The 22,938-nt window shown below is 41.2% G+C and overlaps 1 protein-coding gene across 1 annotated transcript in view; it reads right to left on the bottom strand.

Moving 5' to 3' along the window:
- The window catches only part of LOC127375620 (transmembrane protein 132D), a 36,550-nt gene extending 18,432 nt beyond the window's left edge, over positions 1-18,118 (bottom strand). The window contains exons 1-3 of the mRNA XM_051421687.1: positions 17,606-18,118; positions 9,458-10,331; positions 330-467 (exon numbers count right to left, since the gene is read on the bottom strand). Coding sequence (XP_051277647.1) covers positions 330-467; positions 9,458-10,331; positions 17,606-17,678 — 1,085 coding nt within the window. The 5' untranslated portion in view covers positions 17,679-18,118. The remainder of the gene's footprint in view (positions 1-329; positions 468-9,457; positions 10,332-17,605) is intronic.
- Positions 18,119-22,938: the final 4,820 nt, after the last annotated feature.

Here is a 22,938-nt window from a genome sequence, read left to right as displayed (position 1 = left end):
CAGCCAACCTGTGTTTAGAGAGTATAAGAGATGTCCTCCCAGGACACAGCACAGTATGCTTCTGCAGTAAGCTGTTGTCAGGCTTGCACGGCACAGATGGTTTGTCTTTTGCTCCACAGGTGCAGACAAATGCTGATACGCTGTACAGGATATACATTACAATGGTGCCACGTTTAACAACAAACAGTACATGAAAAATTCCCTTTGGAGCTTTGGAGTGTTATTTGTCAATGCAAACAATAGCAATTTGAGCCTATGAATATGTGATAAATGCTGCGACAGCAACATAGACGCATGCACTGACATATATATGAAGGGAACAGACTTGCCTTTTCCCAGGTATTGGAGCCTTCCTCTGACAAATTACGGCGATGGCTCCATCTGCACCCATATCCAGAGTGATGTCCCACAGTAAAGAGTTACTGGGTGTCGCTGTTCGAAAGGTCACACCTTTCTTTACTGTCGCTCTGTGAAAAGTCAAAAAGGAAAAGGTCAGGAATGTGGTAAATGGGAAATATCCCGCATTAAGAACCAGTGGAATTTGGGGTTATTTTTTCCAAAGTTTAAGTGGTTTATAATGTCAACAATTAACCAAACATATTGAGACACATTTTTCTGATCTGAGAATTGAAATTTGCTTTTTGGCAAATGATGATGTTATAGATCGTTCCCAGTCCCAGTGTGTGGTGGATTTTCATACAGAATACATTTAATTTATTCAGTCAAAAAAATACAGGAGAAGAAGGCATCCTCATATATTTGATATTACACATGGAATAGTGATGAAGCTGGATGTTTATTAGATTTAGGGGAACAATTAATCAAATACAAACTGGAAGAAAATGTAAAACAAATCAGTGATTTACTCTCCTACCACCCGTATTCCACCCTAATCTCCCTCTGTACATTTTAAACAGCACAGAAAACAATGTTCTTTCTGTTCCTCCTTATGTGCACTCATTATTTAAACTGAACAACTGGATCATTAGTTTTCTTGTCCTCTAATTTGTAAATTGAAAGCATTATGCAGCTGAACGTGTAGACCTTCCCAGTGGGCTTCCCTCGGCACAAGCAGCTTGCAGTAGGTCAAATGTTAATGAGATATTCTTCTAAAAGATCAAGTAAGGGAAGCACACATGTAAAAATGCTCAAATAATCCTATTCTCTGGCTGCAACCATATTAATAATCCATATGGTCAACTCTTCTCCCTCTGCTCCTTTTATATACTCAAAGCTCTGATAAGACTCCTTGAACACTCAGTTGCTCAGACAAGTTGTCTCGGATAGCTCAGAACAACACCCTTGTGTAATTCTTCGGTTTTCATCTGCATGCAAAGCTGTGTGGTGTATCTCTGAATCTTGAAATAAACAAAGTGTTGAGCGCATTATGAGTCTCTGGGGAGGTGTAATCTATGATAGGAGCAACAGCAATCTGAGCACTTCTCCTGCTTTGGGCTGAGGGGTTTTGACTTATTAAACCAGACAGAAGAAGAGGAGACGTTGCTTCCTGTTCAGCATAATAAAACAGAACAGTCCACCAACATGCATTATCTTTATGGATTTGTGGTGCAGTTTTGTGGGCACATTTTGCATTTGTGTGTGCATGTATGTGTGACTCCTGAACATCCAACATGTAATCTGGAAAGAAAATGGCCACAGATAGAAAGGTCCTCCTTTTTACGATCAACGTTCTCCTTTTTCTGTACCATTTTTTACCCCAGGATGGTGAAGTCATGACTCGTGCGTCTGGCTGGTTAGTACTCGTTGCCTTTGTTGGTTGTTTAGGTACGAGGGCTGAGATTGGTTAGGGTGAGAAGGTCAGGGTAAGCCAATCAAAGGCAGAAAAGGTTAAATCATGACTTCGCCATCCTGCAGGGGAATAGTCGTGACCTGTTGTTTTGAACAGGGAAGTTGGAGTTCCCAGTCAGAAATTTGAACCTTGAACGCCCCTTGAAGTCTGATTTCCAACTATAAAAGTCGGAAGAACCTCACCAACCCCAACCTCAAAATCCAAGAAGGCTGCTCCGCGCGTCAATAAAGTGAAAGTTGTAGTAATAATATAACTAATATTAAGTTCCATTCATACCAATAGATCCTGCTAAATGTTACACACTGGACCTTTAAGATGTGACTATATATATGTTGCCCTTATCTTTTAACTACTTTATGTGTTGTCTTTTCAACCTAGACGAGCCCAGCACATAGCATATCTAAGTACAGGAAAGGAGAAAGTTCTGACCGAGGCTTGCTCAACAAAAAGGGGCGGCACTTAGGAAGGGTCAATTAAAAAGGGATGACTGAGCGGTGTCTTTTTCAATTGTGGTTTTAATCTTGTGCGATCGTGACCTGGGAGACTAAATGTTTCCATTCCAGCTGCACACAACAGCAGCCGATTTGTCTGACTGACACACGATCGGCCCGGGGAGCAGGAGGCTAAAGGTGAAATCATCTGCTGCTGTGACTGATTGGAGAATTGAAAAACCTGCAAGTCTGTTGGTCATGATTGCACTCAGCTGAATGCCACAGTTTCAGAGTCAGTGCACACATAATGGCCATATTATTTACTATAAAATAGGTAGCTGAGCCTCTAAGCTCCTCTCTGTACCACAGAGGTTGATACAGTAGATGTGTCTCAGGAAACATGCTGAACTTACAGATTTAAAACTCCAACTTATTAAATCACTGCTGGCTCTGAGTGGTTCTCATCAAATAAAGCACGAAAAAGAAGCCAAATACTGTAGGTGTTGCGTAGTCTCTGTGTTAAATGAAAGTAGCTTCTCTGTGGGCTGTGCATTAGAGTGAATTAGCAGTGATGGGTGGCCAGTCTGTTGTTATCAGTCAGAGGTTTCCCAGGAGGCAGCAGAGCCAGCAATGCAGGGGACAAACACTCAGACTGGGCCTAAATGAGCAGAGAGAAATACAATGCGGTTTTGATGTGAAGACGCTACAACTCTCTGGTTCGGAGAGAGAAAAAGATGAGCTGATAACGAGAAGAAAGGTGGCTGCTGGAAAGAAAACAGTGCGTTTATTATTTGTATGATCAATTTTTAAATTGACTGTTGTAATTTCAGTCACACTGCCACACAGTATGCAGTCAAAAATCCAGTTTATGATTGTGACTATTACAATTCCCAAGATGTAGACAGTTTGTTGTGTGCAGTATCCCCAGCCTACATGAGCTGGTGCTTTATAACATCTTCCAAATGTTCAAACTCCCCTTTTTTCTTCACCTTCCCACGTTTTGTTTAAACTAGCCATTCGCTAATTAGCACTAAACACCAAGTACAGCTGAGGCTGAAGGGAAGGTCATTGGTTTTGCAGATATTTAGTCATAAACCGGTGTATTAGACAAACCAAAAAACTCAAAAGATGTCTGTCGGTCTAGAGCCAGTGTTCGATTTGTCCATTCTGGGCTACTGTAGAAACATGGTGGTTGAACATGGCTTTCTGTAGATAAAAACAGCTCATTGTAAGGTAACAAAAACCCAACGATTCCTATATTCATGTGATTATACACTAATGAAAGAATACCTATGAATATTATATTGAATTTCTGTCACTAGATCCTCCTCAATGTTACACACTGGACCTTCAAGGGCTCACCAAAGTTACAATTCCATGGCAACCAAGCTTTGTTGAGACATTTCCCTCAAAATCATGGTACTCTTAGAGGAAAAGTCCAAAGTAATTAGGATACATCCTCTGGAAACCACAAATGTCTCTGCCAGATTTAATTGCGATCCATCCAATAGTTGTAACAGTGTGTGTCCAGCACCCACGAACATATAAACACACTGTGGACCAGGAAACCAGACATCGGACTGACGTTGCCACAGAGCCACATCCTTCTCAAAAAAGAGCCAGTCTCACGTATTGCATTACCAAGGTTAGGAAGGTTACTTTAAAAGTGTAATCCTGTTAAATACTGTAATCAGTAACTTGATTACCTCAACACCAAGTATGCAAATAAAGAGGAAATAAAGAAATATCAAAGAATTAATGTTACTGTAACCCTCAATGTAACCTTAGAAAATATAATGGAGCATCAGAAGCATCTGTTCAGTGTATTTTTAAAGAAAAAAATGCTCTTCAGTAAACATATTCAGACAGTACCCTTCGGACCATATTCACAGCTGCAAGCCATAATGTACACTGTATTGTGATGTTGTTCCCTTTTTCTGCTTTAAAGAGAAAATAAAGGTGAAAACATTTCTTTCACTAGAGGTCATGATAATGAACTGCCAACTGTAGGATTAGCTTTGCTGGAGACCAGAGTAGTGTTGTGAGACTCATCAGGACTAAAGTGTAAAATGTATTTTAAATTGTAATCCTGTTAATAATCCCCATTTCACCAAAGGTTACTATATTCTGATTATGCCTTAATTTCCTGCAACTGTAATGAATTACAGTTACCTTTTTTTGGTATCCTGATTAGATATTTCTGTTACATGTAATCCATTACTCCTCACGCCTGTGCATTACACATTGAGTATTGATCAAAGAATTGCTATATGATTTCTTCTACATAGTGCTGCCTCCTCCGACTCACATCTCCTAGTCCTGTGTATAATTACACTGCTGACTGTAGAGAATTGGAAGTGCAATGTGATCATTTGCTTTCAATGGGGAAAAACTTTAATCCGGCATAATCAATGAGGTAAGCAGGATGGCAGGATGGCATGCTCGGCGTATTAATGAGCAAACCTAAGCGGACTGTTAATCTAGTAATGACTTCTGAAAAACATGTCCTGCTGTGATCAAACACCTCTGCGTATTGAGCCGAGTGGAGCCGAGTTTAACTAATGAAAAGTGACAGTAACAAGAAGACTTATCTGGAGCCCCTTTTTTCTCTCCCAGCCTCCCTTGTGTAAAAAAAAAAAAAAAAAAAGAAAAAGAAATAAAGCATCCCTAGTGACTGGAAGAGGCGTTTTTCCTCTGAGTGGCTGGGAGCAGGAACCAGTGTCCATGGCTTTGGTTAGCGGGCCCTGAGGAGGCAGTGGGCAGGGGGAGGCACCGGGGCAGAGAAGATGGATGGTTGTGGAGACGGAAGCTGACAGTGTGTGAGAAAAGCAGCTCTCAGGTGCTGCACCTGCCATCCATCTCACTTCTGACCAGGCAAGGCATGAGTGACACTATTGTTTCACCTTTTACATACTCTTCATTCAGTCACACACACACACATGCACGAATGCAAAAAAATGCCACCACACACACGTGAGCTATTACACAAATAGGAAAACACACTGTCAAATACACTCTTAGCAGACCGTGTTGGCCCTTGGCTCTTCTTCGTCAGTTGCCTTCTTTTATTTATTTGTGGAATGCTGTTTTCTTTCAACTTATTTGAAAGATCACAGAGCCGTGGCCAGCAAAAGAAAGTAAAATGAGACAATTCAGAAAAGACGAATGCATAATGCGATGAAAGAGTCTGATCAAAGATCTACAACACAGATTATATCCTCTGCAGCCTACCCCAGATGCATTTCACCGCCAAGGCTGCTATCGAGATGCTACATAGGGTTTGTAATTACTTCCCTGATATAATTTGTGTTCCCATCTTTGGCTTTGTGAACGCATCACTGCGGGGCCACAGTACCACCGGTGAACCCCAGTGCAATCGGAAACAGATGCAATCGTTAATTATGCAGGCAAATGTCCACCGTTTAGCCAGTCTGATGGCCAGCCATCGGCAACGTGCTTATCGTACTTATGGAGCAGTTTAGGGAGTAGGGGAGACGTTCATGCCAGCACTGCTGCCAGATGGCAGACACCGCTGCACTAAAAATGGATGTAAAACTCCTATTTGTCACACAGATGAATGATTAGGCTCCCTGGTTGAAGAGCTCACTGACACGGCGTCCTGTTGATACAGAAGCTGGAGTTTATTTATTGCCACAATGCTGCCTTTAAATAAAACTCACAGACAAACTGCCTTATCACTGACTTTTAAGAAGAGGAAAACAAAAAAGAAAAATTGTAAGTTTCATGCCACTCAACTTCCTGAACCTATACTATAAAGGTATTCTAATTACCCTTCACTAGGGTGTGTGATGATGATACAATACTTTATCTATGACCTTTATCAAACTCTATGAGAATGACAGGTTCATTTTGCTGGAACGGACAGGTGTGGCTTGTCTTTTTCTCAATCGACCTCAAATTTGTATGTCCCTGGACTCCGGCTATAGACATCAATAACAGGTTTATCATGCTGATGAGAGAGTATTAAGCAAAGCTTAATGGGACATTCAGACAGTGATAAAGCACACAGACAGCTGTTGAGGACCGGATGCACAGGGCTTGTTAATGTGCTGATAAGCTGGGGGAGGGTAGCACTGTGCCACTGACTGTGTGAGTTGGAAAAACAGTAAGTGAATTATGTCATGTTTATGAGATGCAAGAAACAGAATTTCACAGATAAGTCACCAATACATACTATATAGACAATTGCCAAACGCATATGTTTAATTACTGCAAGTTTCCTAACAAGATTGTCAGTCTTCCAACCAAGTGATAACTGAGGAAAGAGAGCAGGGGACAGAAGAAAGGAAAAGGGAGGGAAAGAAGATAAGAGGAGGGGAAAGGAGGGGAAAGGAAAGGAGGCAGAGGAAAAAAATAAATGAAAGTAAAACAAAGCAGAGGCGAGATAAGAGAGGAGAAGGAGAGGGGAGGAGAAGCAACATTTCTGCTATCTGCTTTTTGTTCCGAAACATGTGTGACTGAGTAAATGAATTAAAGCAGCAATGATTAAAAGTGACAGAATGGAGAGGGGTAATCAGGATTTCTGTTTTGGCTTCATTGCCTCAGAAAAAATCAAGACACAGAGCAAAGGAAAGCAGCTAATTTATTCAAATACATGGTCTAACCCTTTAAAACACGAATGCACGGGTCTGTAATGCAATTTAACAATTCTCAGATTCTCCTGGAATTCCAGACAACCCGTGAAACTCAAGGTGAAACCCCTTCAGCTTCATGTTTCTGTGTCTCAGTTTGGAAAATAGAGAGAAAATGTTGAGACCTCTGCAGATTCAACTCTGACGAGGAGGACGAGTGCATCCATGCACAGCTGTCTGCTCAGTCAATATTTACCTATTCCAGCATTCACAATTGATCTGACTATAGTGGCTGTCTAAGTGGATGCACGCAGGAGCACCAGGTAAAAAAGGGATTAATAATCCATGACTGTCTCCTCACCCGCTCACCTCCACTGAAGCATGCAGGAGCAAACCAAGGCGGAAGTAACTCCAAAAATTCTTTATTTTTCAGCAAGTATCGATTGTGTTCCTCAGTGTTTTTCAATCTACGAGGACAGACGGTAACTTTCCAGGAACAAACACACTTTTTGGTTTGGCTACCTTCAAGGATGTTAAGACACATAACCGGACAACACCGCAACACATTTATTACATAATGGGAAACCACATATAAGGGGAAAGATTTGTGACATACTTTAACCACAAATCTACACACAGAACAAATGAATAACTGAGACATGCCAGGAAAATGGATTTTACGCCTCCTGACAGTCCATTACTCACCAGCTTGGAGTAAAGAAGATAATGTCTAGAATAATAATACAAAAATCAGCCTCTAATCAAGTTAGAGTAAATCTCTACTTGTCTGCTCTGACAGCTAACCTCGACAAATCTAGCCATGCTGCAACGTGGTTCTGTTTGATCTCCGTCTGGATGATGATAATAAAAAAGGTATTACGCTGCAGATGACCATGAAAGCCATCAATGAAACGGTGAGAGCAAGATGGAGGCATTTAATTCAAATGCAGTTTTGAGCTGCCAATCTCCCATGTTCAATAATTTTACCTTGAAGAAAGAGAAAAACAGAATGACATCTTGGGGGAGAAAGTCATGAGAACAGACTTGTTTTTCTTTAAGATGTCCGTTTTGTATTTTTCCTCCAGAGGAAGTGCATTTCTTTAAACTTATCTGTAATAAATGAGGCTCTATGTCAGAGATGTGACATGTCAGAGAGACCTCCAGGGGATAAACTGTTGCTTCATGATGGCTCCAATTGCTCTCATCAGCAGCCAAACAGGAACATTTTGCAAAACGAGAACAGAGCCTCAAATGAAATTGAGCTACGCTGATAATCCCTGTGTTCTTCATGCATTCAATAGCTATCTGTGGGACCTGTGTTATATAGCTATATCTCAGATCCAGAGCAATACCCTTTAGAGCAGAGCAGTAATGAGTCACAAGCCGCACTGCATGTGAGTTCATTTGATCCATGTCAACCTTGATGACTACCGCTCTTGAAACAGCCCTTAATGTCATCAGGGTGTGCTCACTCGCATGTATTTTTCTAATTTACTTCAAATAATCTACCACAGTTCCCGGAAAGACTGTTAACATATCAAATTTTCAGAGAAATGCCTTAATCCATGCTAAATCTCATTTCCTCCAATATTCCCTTATTTGTGATGGTGCAGGATTTGTGCAAGAATTAGAGAAGAGGACTAATACTGTTAGTGAACAGATTCCTGTATGGAATCCTTATTGACTAATTAATTTAGACTTGGACACTGCAGAGCCCTTTGAAGCGATGGCAGTATGTCACCTAGTGTGTGCAGTTTGAACTTTAAGGTTGGGGCTTCACACAAAAGGTCTAGAGGAAAATGTGTAAAACAGAAGCTTCAGGATAACAAATATAGATATAAAAAAACAAAGTGTTGTCTTTTTGGTTTCTTATTCTGTCAATAAGGAGACACAAGGCTGATATATTCCAAAGTGCATGTCAAGAAAACCGCCTGGTTTACTTCAAAGGACACGCAGGACAACTCACTCGTCTTTTCCTCCTTTTATTTTCAGTCCGTTTCACTTTATTTACTCTGTTACAGTAATATGGGCACGTAGTACGAGTTTAGTCAGACTGATAACCTTTAAAGAAAACTAAGGAACAAAGACAAACAACAAAGACATTCACTGTTTAAATTAGACATTTTTACATATTCCCTTGAAATATATTTTGACATTATATCCATTTAATTAGGCCTATTAATTATTAATGAGGCACAGTACATTGATGTAATGTTGTGTGTAGACTTGTCTTATGATGTTTTTCTTTAACTTGGTGTCACTTTACTAGTAAAAGCTGCTGAATCAAGAATCTTTTTTCAACTTACAAAATTGAGTTTGCATTACTTAAATATCCATTTCAACTTTTTTTTTTGAGTATTGCATTACAGTGTAGGTGTGACACTGTTCATTAAACTACAATGGTGGCTACCATAGAGGTTAGCTCAGATGTTGTTAGCATCAGAACTGCACGTGAAAGACAACATTGGTTTAAGATTTTGACTACGTTTTATGGTTCATTGATCTGATTGGTTGAAGTTCACCTTTGATAGACAGATGATTCATCACCTTCTGAGGTGACAGTTACCAACAAACCATCCGCCGCCATCAGGCTTCTGCAAGCTGGGAGGCAACAGAAAATTTACCTGAGAGTGAAGTTGGTCAGCTGAGCGGAGCTGGCCATGAGTACGTAGAAGGTGGCGATGTCGGTCTTCTTCAGGGGTTTGGAGGACGTCCGTATGACGATGGCATTTCCAAGCTTGAGTCGAGAAAGTGTTGCCATTCCTTTAGGCACCTGCAGAAGACGCACGCTGCCGATCCTCTGCATGGGAGTGATGGGAACATACTCTGCCTGCTGCTGTGCGTCACTCCAACGACTCCCATCTACAGAATTACACTTCCCATTCACTTTGGGCTGTGCCTGGTAGTACAGCTCCACAGGGTTCCCAGCAGACGGGTCCTGCCTCTCCCTGCTGGTGCCCTCTGACCCCGGAGCAAACCATCCAGGCGGAGGAGCCAGCTCGGCCATGCAGGTCCCCCTTTCGCCTCCCATGGCGCAGGAACCCCTCACTTCCTGGGTCTGCCAGAAGGCGTACACTGTCACGCACGGTAGCTCATCCACGGTTGCTTCTCCCCTGCCCCAATCTCTTCCCGCAACATAGAACAGCACCCGCACTTTGGGCTTAGAGGAGAAAACCCGAGGCGTCAGCATGAAGGCCTGGATTTTCCAGTTAAAGGTAAAGACCTCTGGAGCGTTGAAGAGCTGCACAGACTGGACCAGGTCTAGAGGCACAAGCTGCTCTGTGGACATAGTGCCGTAGCTGGCGTTGACAGCTGGCTGGCGGCTGGCTCTTAAGATAACAAAGGGCTGCGTGTGACTCTGCATGCTGGAGTTCCTCATGAAGTCCTGCCCAGCCTCCTTCAGGAAGAGGTAGTCGGCATCTCGCACCTCGTAGTTGACTGGCAAGAAGGCACTGGGCACTGGGCTCTTACTGTCTGACAGCTCTTTACTGCTCAAATCTGTAAGACAGAAATAGAGAATGACAATATAAAGCCATGGGAAAGCAACTAGAATTCTATTTGAAACAAAAACAGGGGTAAGGAATTCATTTACTCCACGTCTGAGAGAAAAATACCAGCAGCGTTCCAGCACAAAAGTCACCGAAGCCAACTAATCAACTGAGTGGGGCATCAAGGTATTACACTAAACGGCCTCTAAGCTTAACCCTAACATTACTGTATAGAGCCGTAGGTGAAATAATGTAAATTACAACAGCAACTGCTGGGAGAGAGCAGCAGCTGAACCCCGTGTCTTTGCTAAGGGACTGTACAAAAAAGATTGGTGTTGTGAGTGGGGCTTGTACCTTATGTTTTACTTCACACTCCACTTCACATTTTAAAAAAAACAAGGCCATCCACTGCAGGGGCGGATCTAGAGGGGTGGCATGGGGTGGCGGCTGCCCCTTAAAAAATGCCTGGCCAACCAAGTTTGATTTGTTTTTTGTTTGTTTAATTGAGATTCATTTTAACATAAAACAGTTTTGGTTTTTTTAAGTAAATTAACATACATAATTAAGTGATCTGTTATGGCTACATTTTTCTACATAGACTGAAGTGACAGTTACAAGTATTTGGAAGATTTGCAAAAAAAAAAATTACTGGGCCGGAGGGAGGGGGTGGAGGGCCGGAAATGGCCCCTGGGCCGACAGTGTGAGATCTCTGTCTCCATGCCACCCTCTGAACACCCAATGAATATTTCTCTAGACGCGCCTCTCTCACAACATGACAAAGTAATACGCTGCTCTCCCAAAAAAGTCAGACGAGCCTACCTGTAGCCAAAAGTGGACCCCTTTCTGCCTCTAATAATAGTTTTTATACAGAACCTAAATAATATTTAGGTAGATCATCATCTCACAGAAAGATAATGTACAAAAAAATACTAATTTCTTATGCAATATACTTTTAAACCTGAGCTAGTTGGGACCCATTCTTTTTTATAATATTTTCTCTTTTTTTCCAATTTTTTTTTTCCATAGTTCCCTTCCACTGCCCCAGTTCCACCTCCCTTGTGGCTGACCTGCTTTCTCTATATGGCGAGGAAAGGTAGGCTCTGATACATCTGGCACAAGGTTAAAATCAGCCATCAAAAACTGGGATTAAAATGGCTTTTCAGATCGTCAGCAGGCTGTGAAAACCCAGCAGATCCCCCACGAAAAAAAAAAAACACGAAAAACATGGCTAAAGCATCAACATGTGAGCTAAAAGACGACGAGGCCAGATTCTGATTAAAATATTATGCAAATTAAAACAGAAATGCATCTAAAAAACTATATTATTGACCAAGTTATGCATGAGTTGCTTTGCGTTGGACAGTAGAGCAGTAGTTATTACGAGGATTACTGGCTGACTGTTAAATACTCATCACGTGTGCATAAAGTGACCTTTTTATATGAGTGAGCAAAAACAAACCAACAGCATAAATATTCTCTGATCTGGTTTAAAAGCTTAATGGTGAGTGTGTTTGCCTCAGTGGAAACGAGCAGAGGCAGAGGTCACTCGGCCATCACGTGTCCTCATTAAACGTCCATTCTGATAGAATTATGAAGATTACGGCAGCTGACCCGAGTATACGCTGTTTATCGGGCTAATTGCCCTACTTGGTGAAATTAAGGACAAAAACACACTGATGTTTACTCTGCAGATTATATTAAAATCGAAGAAGCTGCATTAGCATGGTATTGGATAGTGGAAAACAGCTTTAGTATCTCAGACCTCAAATTATGGAAGCCTATATCTGCCAATGTGACGAAAAAACAAAATGATCCTGTAAGTCATTATAATGAGAATGAGTATCTCAAAATAATGAGGATCTTTCTCAATATTTTGACTTAGTATCTCAAAATAATGACTTATTATCTCAATATAATGAGAAACGTTCTTATTTTACAAGATATTAAATCAATATTTTGAGATTATAAATGAATATTTAAAGAAAGTTTCTCATTATAATGACTTACAGAATCCATGTCACATTGGCGGAAATGGACTTCCATAACAAATCATCATCCCACAAGTATACCAAAACTAACAGGAGAGATCATATCTCGATATACACTTGTGTAAGATGTATTTGTGCAATGATGACAGACGATGCCAGACAGAGGGCTGTCTGTCCCTGAATTATTAATTGTTATTTATTGAAGAAGACTTGAAGCTTGTCTATCAGTCGTCACGTCCCTCATGGTTGCTGGCATTTGACGAGTCCGTCTGTCATCTGCTTTTCATCCTCACTCTTCCACCCCGGCAAAGTAGGCCTGTCGAGATGGTCTGACAGTTCACCCAGCAACAACTATACTGTATGTGTCACAACCATGTCAACCCGACAGCCCTCGGAGGAAGACAACAGCATACTTTTTCTTTTCTTTTTTTTTTCTGACTTTCACACACAGAGAGGAGTGTCAGTCATGTTCACCGAGTGGGCGACACACTGCACAGAAGAGACTGGAGCTGGGAACCGGGCTGTCCTGGCTTAGCCTACCAGTGGCCACAGTGACAGATGTGCTGTTTAATACCAGAGCTGGCAGTGGCTTCGGCTGGAGTGAGTATAAACTGGCTCACTGGCTCCAGGAGGGAGAATGCACCGCCAATGTAGCAACAAAGTACTTCACATGCAAGCTCATCCCTTTACAGTTGGGTTTGATGGGTCATCTGTGCTCTCCTTGTTATTTCACATGCTTTTCATTTCACAAAACCCATCGGACGCCATTTAAACGTAGCATACATAGCACATAATCTATTTGTGAATATGGTAGCAGACTTTGCAGGCACTGTTTGTTTATGATTCATGGCTGGCTAAGAGAGGCATCCTCTTCCTTTGCCAATATTTCAGATATTTAACAAGTAGCCAGTGTGAGCAAAACTCTGCTTCTGTGGTCCTCTCATCATGATGAGTCCTGCCCTCAACTGATAAACATGAGAGCAAATCCGCTGTACCAGCTGTTCCCTCTCAAATCACTCATTTTGAAGACCCTGAGCTTCTCTCCCTCCTTGGCTGAGTCAGAAAGCATCAGTGTTGCCACGCAGCCGCCTCTAAAAGCCACCTTCTCCAAGACTGCTCTCCTGCAGGCTGTTCAATGCCTTGCACTGGTGAATTATTTTTTTTTTTTCTCTACTGTATGTAGGTTAAGTGCCTTCTGTGAGGGGGGAAAAAATAGAACACTCTTTATGCCAGGGTTTAAATCACATGTTGTTAATCAAATCTTTGTTCTTCATGCAACTCTGTGTCCAAATGAAAATGCTTCCTGTATGAAATTAGATTCAGGGGTTGTTTTCTTTACACATCATATAAAGCTAAAACCACTGTACCCCCGAGTGAGAGCCGAAAATGAACTTCAGGAAGGGATTTTCTTTCCAAAATGGATATGTGGCTTTTTGAAATAGCTTTTCATGTGTACAATATCCCTCTGTTGTGCTGTGTTTTTAGTTTGGCCACTTGTACGAAGCAAGAACAGTCCAATAAGAGCTTTACTGTCATGCACTAAAACAAAAATGGAAAGTACAGTACAGTAAGATTTTTTGTGTGCTGTATCTCAGTAACTACAAGGTTTACTTAGGGATTAAGACTTGCGGCTTCAATTCAAAATAACGTTCCTCATCACCAGTTTTAATAAAAACATTGTTGTACCTAATGAGCTAGATTTTGCCCTACAGTTTGTCTGAAGGCTCCGTAATAAAACCTTTTCACAGGCATGTCTGCTAACTTATTTCCAGTGTGCTTTAGCATCATTTCTCCTGTTGTAATCAATCTTTGTATTATTCTATTAAAATGCACAAAGCCTGAGCAACCACTCTGAATTCTAATGTGCAGTAATGACTTTTACCATATGTGCAAAACAGCTTGCAGAAGTGAGTTGACTCCCAATAGCATCACAGAAGACAACAATGGATGTCTGCATTTTAATCAGAAATTGAGATATTGAAAGCTGTTTGGGTCTCAAAGTTTTTCTTTCACGCCATTTTGAGAGAAATGTATGTTAGCATTATTGGTCACATATCTAGCACTGATTCTACATATTTAAAGATCCCCTCCAGACATTTATGTCTGCCTGTAACAATAATGCGTGTCTGATATGTATTTTTTCCAAAAAAGTAATCTACTCCTTCTACCTCATTAAAAATTCCAGAATCTATGAATATGCAAATGTTGTTCATTTCTAAAGTTTTCCTGCTGGACACGAGATGTCTCCTACTTCACTGTGAAGTCAGTTCTCAGTGTATGTGCACTGGGGGCTTCCAGTTTCTATATCTCACTTGTATAAGTTGCACACTGGATCATGTTTGACTTCCAAACTACTAATGATGTAACAAATCATGCTCATAGGTCCTGCCCCTTAAAATCTGATTTTCAATGAGAGAGATTTTCCACTTTCAGCAGATGGATGTGAAAACATCCTTCTAGTGTCAAACTCTACACATACATCATTCAAACATCACACTGCAGGATCATGAAGAAAAACTGATTTTTGACTGGAGGGGGGCTTTAAAAATGTGTTGGTAATAGATCAGATGCTAATGACACTAATTAAGCTCCTGCAGCAGAAAACATTCTCTGTCTTACAACTGATGTTAGCACTGTGTGTTTTTATCTTTTCACTGGCTGACCTTTCCAAAACATCTCCTCTTAATAAAGCACTAAAAAGTCTCATTAGGATCAGATGAATAGGTCCTTAAATACAAAGATTTGGTCTTTTGTGAGACATTCACACTGCAGGCAAAAATGGCTGTAACCCGATTTTTGTTTTTGTTCATTTGTGCCTCAGATCAGTTTTTTGGAATGGAATCTGAGCTTTTCACTTCTGACTCGGGCCACTTTCATATGTGGTCCAAATCAGATATGGGTCTGATCTTCTGCAATGCAACCAGTGAGAACAGCCAAATCCGAATTCATGTGACTTTTACGTCACTCTAGTTTGACATTCGTCACAATTCTGTGCTGGAGGAAGTCAGTCAGCTGTGATAGAGGTAGTCAGAGGAGGGACAGTGAGGTGTGAGAGTATTTGGGGTGACAAAACTTGAGGGGTTGAAATCTAACCAGTCTGTGCTTACTCCAACTCCACATCCACACACACACACACACACACACACACACACACACACACACACACACACACCCACACCCACACAGAGGTAAGGTTTGCAGTCACTGCTTCACATCCTCGTTATTGTCAGCTCATGAATTCGCTGGCTTCCACTGCACATCCACTTATAAATGTTGTTCAGTTCAGAGCCATGACCTGTTCACACTGGGATCTGATACTGGCAACAGTAAAATTTTAAAAATTGCATCTGAGCAATTAATCAGAACTAAGCACTAACCCTGAAAATTACACCGGACACAGGAGCAACACGTCTCGGGTCAGACCCGAGGTCAGCGGAGCTAATCACACCCGTTGTAGGCAATGCTCACTGTTCTGCTCCACATAAAATACTTCGTACGGAAACAGCATAGAGAATCTGGTCAATTTTTAAAATAAAATACAGGAGGATAGTCCTTTTAAAGGACAAAATGCACAAGTAAACAGTGTCAGGCAGGCAACACACTCTGAAGACGCTCCACCGATCGCAGGGCCAAACCACGGAGGAGACGTGGCGTCACAAAGCCATGACTGGTGGAACTTCAGGGTAAGGTTTGCAGTGTGAACGTAGCCTTAGACACTAAACACTTATTTCTGGAGCTCAAAAGCAACTTAGAACAGAGGAAACACAAGCTGTTAGTACTTATAGGACTTCTTAAAAAAAGTTTCGAAAAGTTAAAGTATCTCAACATTGTGGTTAATTTTCAAAGGTCATCTAGAAAGTGGGAAAACAGTGATTCAAAAAGGTCTGGGAGGCATATTATATGTTATTAAATATAAGCAGTGCTGTAATATGGTGTCTACAAGCACCTAATTGGGAGTATTGTGGTCCCAATTAAATGAAAACTCACATAGATTTCAAGTTAACTTCCTGAACTTATGCTCTCAAACTATAGGGTTGTTGCTATGAACACAATGCATTAAATGTAACCAAAACCAGCAGATATAGAGTGTGAAAACACTTTCATATTTATGTTCTGAGGTCAAAACTATTGCTGATTTGTTGTTGTGCCATTCATTTCATGTCATGACAGTGAATTATGTGCTGACAACAGTAGAGCTGCATAACGGGCCAGCTCATATGCACACTCCAGGATAAATGTAAAGACTCCAACACTCTTTATCAGTGAAATCTCACTGTCCACTCAAAGCACTCCTGACAGCATGTTCGCATCATACATGCTTTAGGAAGTGCTTTATATAAACACACAGAGATGATGTAGTGCTCATCATAGAGCTTGTAATGCTCTGATGGCCTGTGAGAGGGTGGAAAAGATAAGGAGAGAGAGAGAGAGAGAGAGAGAGAGAGAGAGAGAGAGAGAAAGAGAGAGAGGCTTAAGCTTGCGCAGTGATTGGTAGGGATTGCTATGTCCAATGAGACTCTTAAAGCTGCTTTAAAAAATCTGTTTTATCACAATTTCTCCATTTTTGTCATCTCCTTATCCACACAAATCAGCCAGCCTGCATTCCCTGGAAATAGCCATCTATGAGGCAGTTATAGGCTTTACAGTAAATGCCTTTGTGATGTGCTTTTTTCCCCTTCCTTTTTAACAAAGTTGGGAATTTAGATTGTCTGCCTCTTGTTTGCCTTACTGTGTGTGAAAATTGGGTTTTCTAGCAGACACCCATAAGGGAAAGTAATACTTCCCAAAAGAGAAGCAAAGCACTGAGCATTAAGGCATGGCTCAAGTTGTAATAAAACCATCAAGTCTTTTACTCCTCGCCAATTTCATCCTGAATGTTTTATTTCCCACTCACTGCTGTGACACCCCCTTTGCCACAAGCAAGACAGATATGCTCATGTTAGGCTCACTGGAACACTGTATCGCTGTGGAGTAAGATGTAAGTTTGTGGCACAAATGAGGACATTTATATATTATTTAGGCTTCTACAGAAGGCTGTTTTACTGCTGGCATCGCAATTCTGAGTGAAGGCCCACCTCCTGTCAGCAACGTGCACAAGATGGACAGTCCCAGCTCATTGGTTTTCAGCTGTTATCAGTAAATACAGTGTAGACACAGTATGCATGCTTAAACAGTGACTGTCCCAAAAGGCTTCAGGTGAATTCATTGGCATAAGCTGGTTTTATAGTCCTCCCTGGTGGGCAATTTAGATTTAAATACAACACGACACACAGGCAATTACGCTCAGGTCACTTACCTTGTGTGAGAACTGCTGTAATTGTTGCAAAGAATATCTGTAAGATCCTCCAGCTCTGGTAGTAAAGGCTCATTTTGGCACCCGGCGCGGCTCGCTGTTCCAGGCAAGTTCCCAGTGTCCGTGGTCGGGTGTTGTTTCAGCAGAGCGTGGAGCGGATCGTTTCATCCATTTCTGCAGTTCGCACACTTAACATAATCACACCTGTGGGAGTGCAAATGGTCGTGTAGTCCCGGCTGCAACTGACATGAACAGCGCATCGAGCTCTGTTCATCGGCAGGTTGTGCGTAAAAGTTGTGCGTAACGAGCCTGGAGATGTGGCTCCTGAACACTTTGTGTCCGCTCAGGAGTCCTGAGCTGAATGTGTGTGTCGGAAAATGTTCCGTGTCGATCAATATTACCCCTCTAAGCGAATTATCTCAACAAGTCCCCCAGATTGAGTCGGTCTCCCAGTCTGCCGCCGCGGCTCGGACTCGGCGGTGCTAAACGGCTGTTAGCAGATCACTGACTGTCTTGTGCGCAATCCTCAGGGCACTAAACTCATCATCTGTCACTGTTCATCCGCTCAGGAAGCCACGTCCAGTAGGCAGCTGGTAGGATTAACCCTGCGTTGGTTTGAATGTCATGTCAGAAGAAATGATCAAACGTGGTGTATTTAGTGTCTGCTAATGTGGGATTTCATTGTATGCTGACCCAGAGTCAACGCGCAGTGAAGTTTACAGCCATTAGGGAGGATAAATGTTCAGAGAAATTGGAAGCATACATGTGTGGAAGTTACTTTACCCACATCTCAGTTGAATTTTATGATATGTATGGTGTCAAATGTCATTAAAAGAAGGATCAAACAAATGCAAATTTAAGAATAATAATCTTTTCAGAAATAGAAAATAGACATGAATACTTTTCCTTTCCTTTTCCTGATTGTTCTCTTATGATGGAGGCCATTGTCAACTGATATAGTACTACTACTTCCCCTTAATTTCCATAATTCTCTACAGCACAATTCCACCCATTTCCCTGCTTTATTTAATGTATACCTTTATTATTCTTCACCCAAAGTTAAGGCTGATTTCCTACACAGAGATCCAAGAAATCACAACTTTGTCAGACCTTGAATGGTGGAGGGCATGTATTGTAACAATCACACTTTAAATTCAACCAGGGCAAAAAAGTCTAATTAGGACATGATTGCATCACACTTACCTCATTATTACTGTTCCTTCAAAATGTGGAGACTGGTTAAAGCCGAATCTACCTCTGACGTTATAAATACAACCAAACACTTTTACATTTCCCTCACATATGTCCATACATCCGCTTTAATTCCAGTGATATTTAGATTCTAATGGTCTCTGAATGGCTGAGAGCATGAGCTTGGTTTTTAGTGCCCTCTGATGGTTAAAGATGAGTTTCTATGTCAGTAAAAGCAAAGGTGAGTGACTGACTATTGCTTGCAGTGCAGTTGCATCAGAAATCGTTAGGTTTTCAACTCATTTTTACTCATTTTGTTAACAGAGAACCTGATGAGTGGAATTTATATTCATGCATGTGCCTGCACAATATTTTTATGTTCAGGTGCAGCGTGAAAGTGACTCTAACACTCTCTGTTTCCTTAACAGGGAGCATATTTCAGCAGGGAGAAGTACAACCATCCTGGAGAAACAGAACACCAGCATTAATATTTAACATACTTGGTGCACATTCTGAGTTCTTTCTCTCCAACAAAAGTTACTTGTTTGCAGACTTGTAGTTGTAAATGTAATGGGGCTTTATTGACTAATAAAGAGGATTAACCAACATATCAACACACAGAGTGTGTGTGACCAACCCTCACAGTATCTGGAGACAGGAGGAAGTTGCCACAAGCTACTGCTGCGAGCTTATTCCAGCTCCTCCCTTGCACTGCAGCACTGTGATAAGCAGCAATAGCAGCAGCAGCATCTGCGCGTTGGGGTTACTCCAGTATGCTGTAGCGCTGCCGTAGGATCATTTAGATCCTTTCCTATTTACCTGCTCCTCACACACAGAGGAACAGCAACACTGTGTATTAAGAAAGGCTGAGAAAATGTACCCCCAAAAGTAGTGCTGAAGTAGCTGTAGGATGTACAGATACACCTGCATTTACATTCACAGAGACCGCAAGAAGAAAACATGAATACAAATATTTCATGAAATTCAGCAGCTAAAAGACATTCTTAGCATTTAAACACATTGTACCTCTGCTATGTAAATTAAACACTTTTGACTTGAGGTATTGGCAGCTGAATGGTTGAGTAATCTCCCAACCGAATCTTCATTAAAATAGCCGAGGCATGCTCTTGTAAGGAAACAGCCTTTTTAGTCCCCTGAAGTAGCACATCAGAAGAATCACTTGTCAGAAGTGTCACATGTTCACCCATAATGTAAAACAGCATTACGCTGTGCAAAAAAAGAATTTTGTGACCTTCCTCTACAGCGACTCTCTATAAGAAGAGAAAACATATGGTGGAACCTGTCAAGAATATGCTATGAACACTTAAAGGACAGAGGAACAACACAGGCCTCTGGATATGCAAGTTAGGATGCTGACATAGATGGATGTCACAGCAGAGATGTGCTAGAGTGGGGAGAGTGGCCATAAACTGGTGATAGATGTGAGTGCCACGAGGAAGGGAATGTGTTTTCAATGTACATCATCCTTCTGTTTGACAGATAGAGGTAGCTTCTGCTGAGGTGCATTTAGCCACACACGACGCTCTAATGTTCCCATTCTCATTTTCATTGCAAACTCAGAAAGAGAGTGCACTCAAATTTACATGTCTTTACAATAACATTGTTACTAACCAGTGAAGGTTGAATATATAGTCATAGGTAGAGAATTTATGTGCGTGTGGACTGATTTGCATATTTTCACTAGGCCCCTTATGTTATGGTTCTGTGTTTAAATTGTTTAGAGCAATAACATATGCTGCATGATTCTACTTGATAATAATGCAGTCGAAAGTTGGAAGTCCTTTAATACAACAAATACATAAACATACCAACACAGCCCCCCAACACACAAGAATACACAAATCCAAACAACAACTTATAAGCTATCAAGTCTGTGGTCGATTGTATTGTTCAAGGAATTGTTCAACAATCTGAACAATGTTATTCGTCTTCTTGCAGAGAGATAGATGAGAAGATCGATACAGCTTTCATATTTGTCTGAAGCTACAGCCAGTAGCTGCTTAGCTTAGCTTAGCTTAGCTTAAAGACTGGACACAGGGGAAAACGGCAAGCCTGGCTCTGTAAAGGTGTGAAGGTGAAACTAGCCAGCTGCTGGTTGTAGTTTCATATTTACTGCGTGGCCATGAGAGTGCTCTCAGCAACAAAGGGAATGAGCTTATTTCCCCAAATATCAAACAAAACCACCAGTTTCATTATAAACACTAGAAAGTTGTATCACTTTTTATTGTTTCCCAGTTATTAAGAGCCTTAAACACCCCAGAAAAGTGTTCTCTCCCATAGAAAAAACTTTGTGAGTGTTAACAATCAACACTATGCCAGTATTTGCTGTGTGGTGCAGATTGAGTCTGATCTCACAAATGAATCATGAATCTCAAACTGCTGCGAGTCTGAGAGTTTTGTTCACAGAAAGTTTCCCTGATGATAATTTTGAACTTATTTGAACGGACAGTTTTGACATTTCTCAAAGGATAAATCAACACCTCTGCAAATAAGACTTAATATTCAAATCTGCTGAACGTGTTTAATTAACTCATAAGAACCCTGGCGTCAAGTTGAATTTTAACACTCATTATTTTTCTGAATAACAGACTTAGGGTGCTATTCGGCAGGCAATTGTGTTGAATAAACAGGACTTTTGTAGAGTCGGTGACACACAGACTGGGTTAACTAAAGTGACAAGACCTTGATAAGTGTCTCTCTATAGGAGGAATGGGGCCAGCCATGTTGTTTGGTGGTGACCTTATACAGTTTTCAATATAAATATGTAATACAAAGTATAAAATCTGGCAAGTTAACCCACTAAAGCTTCAAACAGAGTCGTCTTAAAAACACGTCAGTCACTACATACAATTCCAGTTCGCTTTGCTCCCACCTGCAGTAGGCTCCATCAATACTTTCCCACCGAATAAACCTTCAAAGCATGTGTATTGTTCAAACTGCGATGAATAACGAGCCCTCTACTATAGTACCAAAGCCCACTTTTCCATTATATTCTACAGTGGATAAAACAGAAAGAGACAAATCTTTGATATGCTGGAAGCACCTTCCTATTAAAAAACAGAGGCAATGGCTTCTGTGTCCTTAATAGGAGGGAGGCGACTGGAGGCTTTTTCATATTACATGCCTGTACAGCCTCCACTGCTCTCCCACGCAAGCTGCCCTCCAAACATTAATAGCACGTCTGTAAAACTTGAAAGGGACAAAGCAGAGACCTGAGCAAACACAAGCTCAGATGGCTCAAATACACCCCGAAGCCTGATGTCCCTTTATTCCCCAGGGTCCTAGAGGCGAACTCACAGCTCCCAATGTCACCAAGAGACAGTCGCAAACATGCATGAAGCTTGACCATTCAGCTGATCCTGTTTATAAACTGTTGTTTGAGTTTCACTGTGCAGAATGATCCTGATACAGTATGGAACTTGTGTGAAGTGTATTGTCCAGTGTATAGTCCTCAAATTTTGTCCTTTTATCCATCCCCTGCTCCAGCTGCAATAACAAACAGAAGATGACTGTGCCTTTGCTGTTTGAACCCCGACCCCCAAACCTGAATCACGGATCTGGGGAAGTACCAGAAGTAAACAAGTCGCCATTAGTTCGGTGGCATCTCCTTAGGACAGTGGTTCCCCACTAGGGGTCGCCAAAGTTGGAATAGCGAGGCTATTTTGATTTTACGGTTAATATTAAAAAAATACACACAGGCCTTTATCTCAGCATTTGATTTGCTTCTGTGAAGAAAAAGTTAAGTAAATTGTCTAATAGAACAATCATCAAGCTCCAGGGACAAGAGAACACAAGCCTATAAGGTTTGTATGATGAAAAATACATTATACAGACTGAGAATTGTCAGTTTTTTCTCTATTTCTGGCTATTGTCATAACAAATGTCTCACCAATATGTCATGAGATTTGGTTTATGTAATTGCGCTAAGGTATACAATACCTTCATCAGTAACTAGGGGCCACAGTCGTCAATCCAACTACCCATGCAGCTGTTAACTACGCTCTGGATGGCGTAACATACAAATAGGTAAACCTTTTTATAGATCTTCTTTCCTGTGTTTGTCTTTGGTGCATTAGTCTGTCTCTTGTTTTATTTTGTCATTTATTTTTCTCTTTGTTTTACTG

Source organism: Dicentrarchus labrax, unplaced genomic scaffold (assembly GCF_905237075.1).
Source record: "Dicentrarchus labrax unplaced genomic scaffold, dlabrax2021, whole genome shotgun sequence".
In the NCBI taxonomy this organism is placed as follows: Eukaryota; Metazoa; Chordata; class Actinopteri; family Moronidae; genus Dicentrarchus; species Dicentrarchus labrax.
The sequence above is the reverse complement of the archived record's forward strand: the minus strand, read 5'-3'. Positions and strand labels throughout refer to the sequence as shown.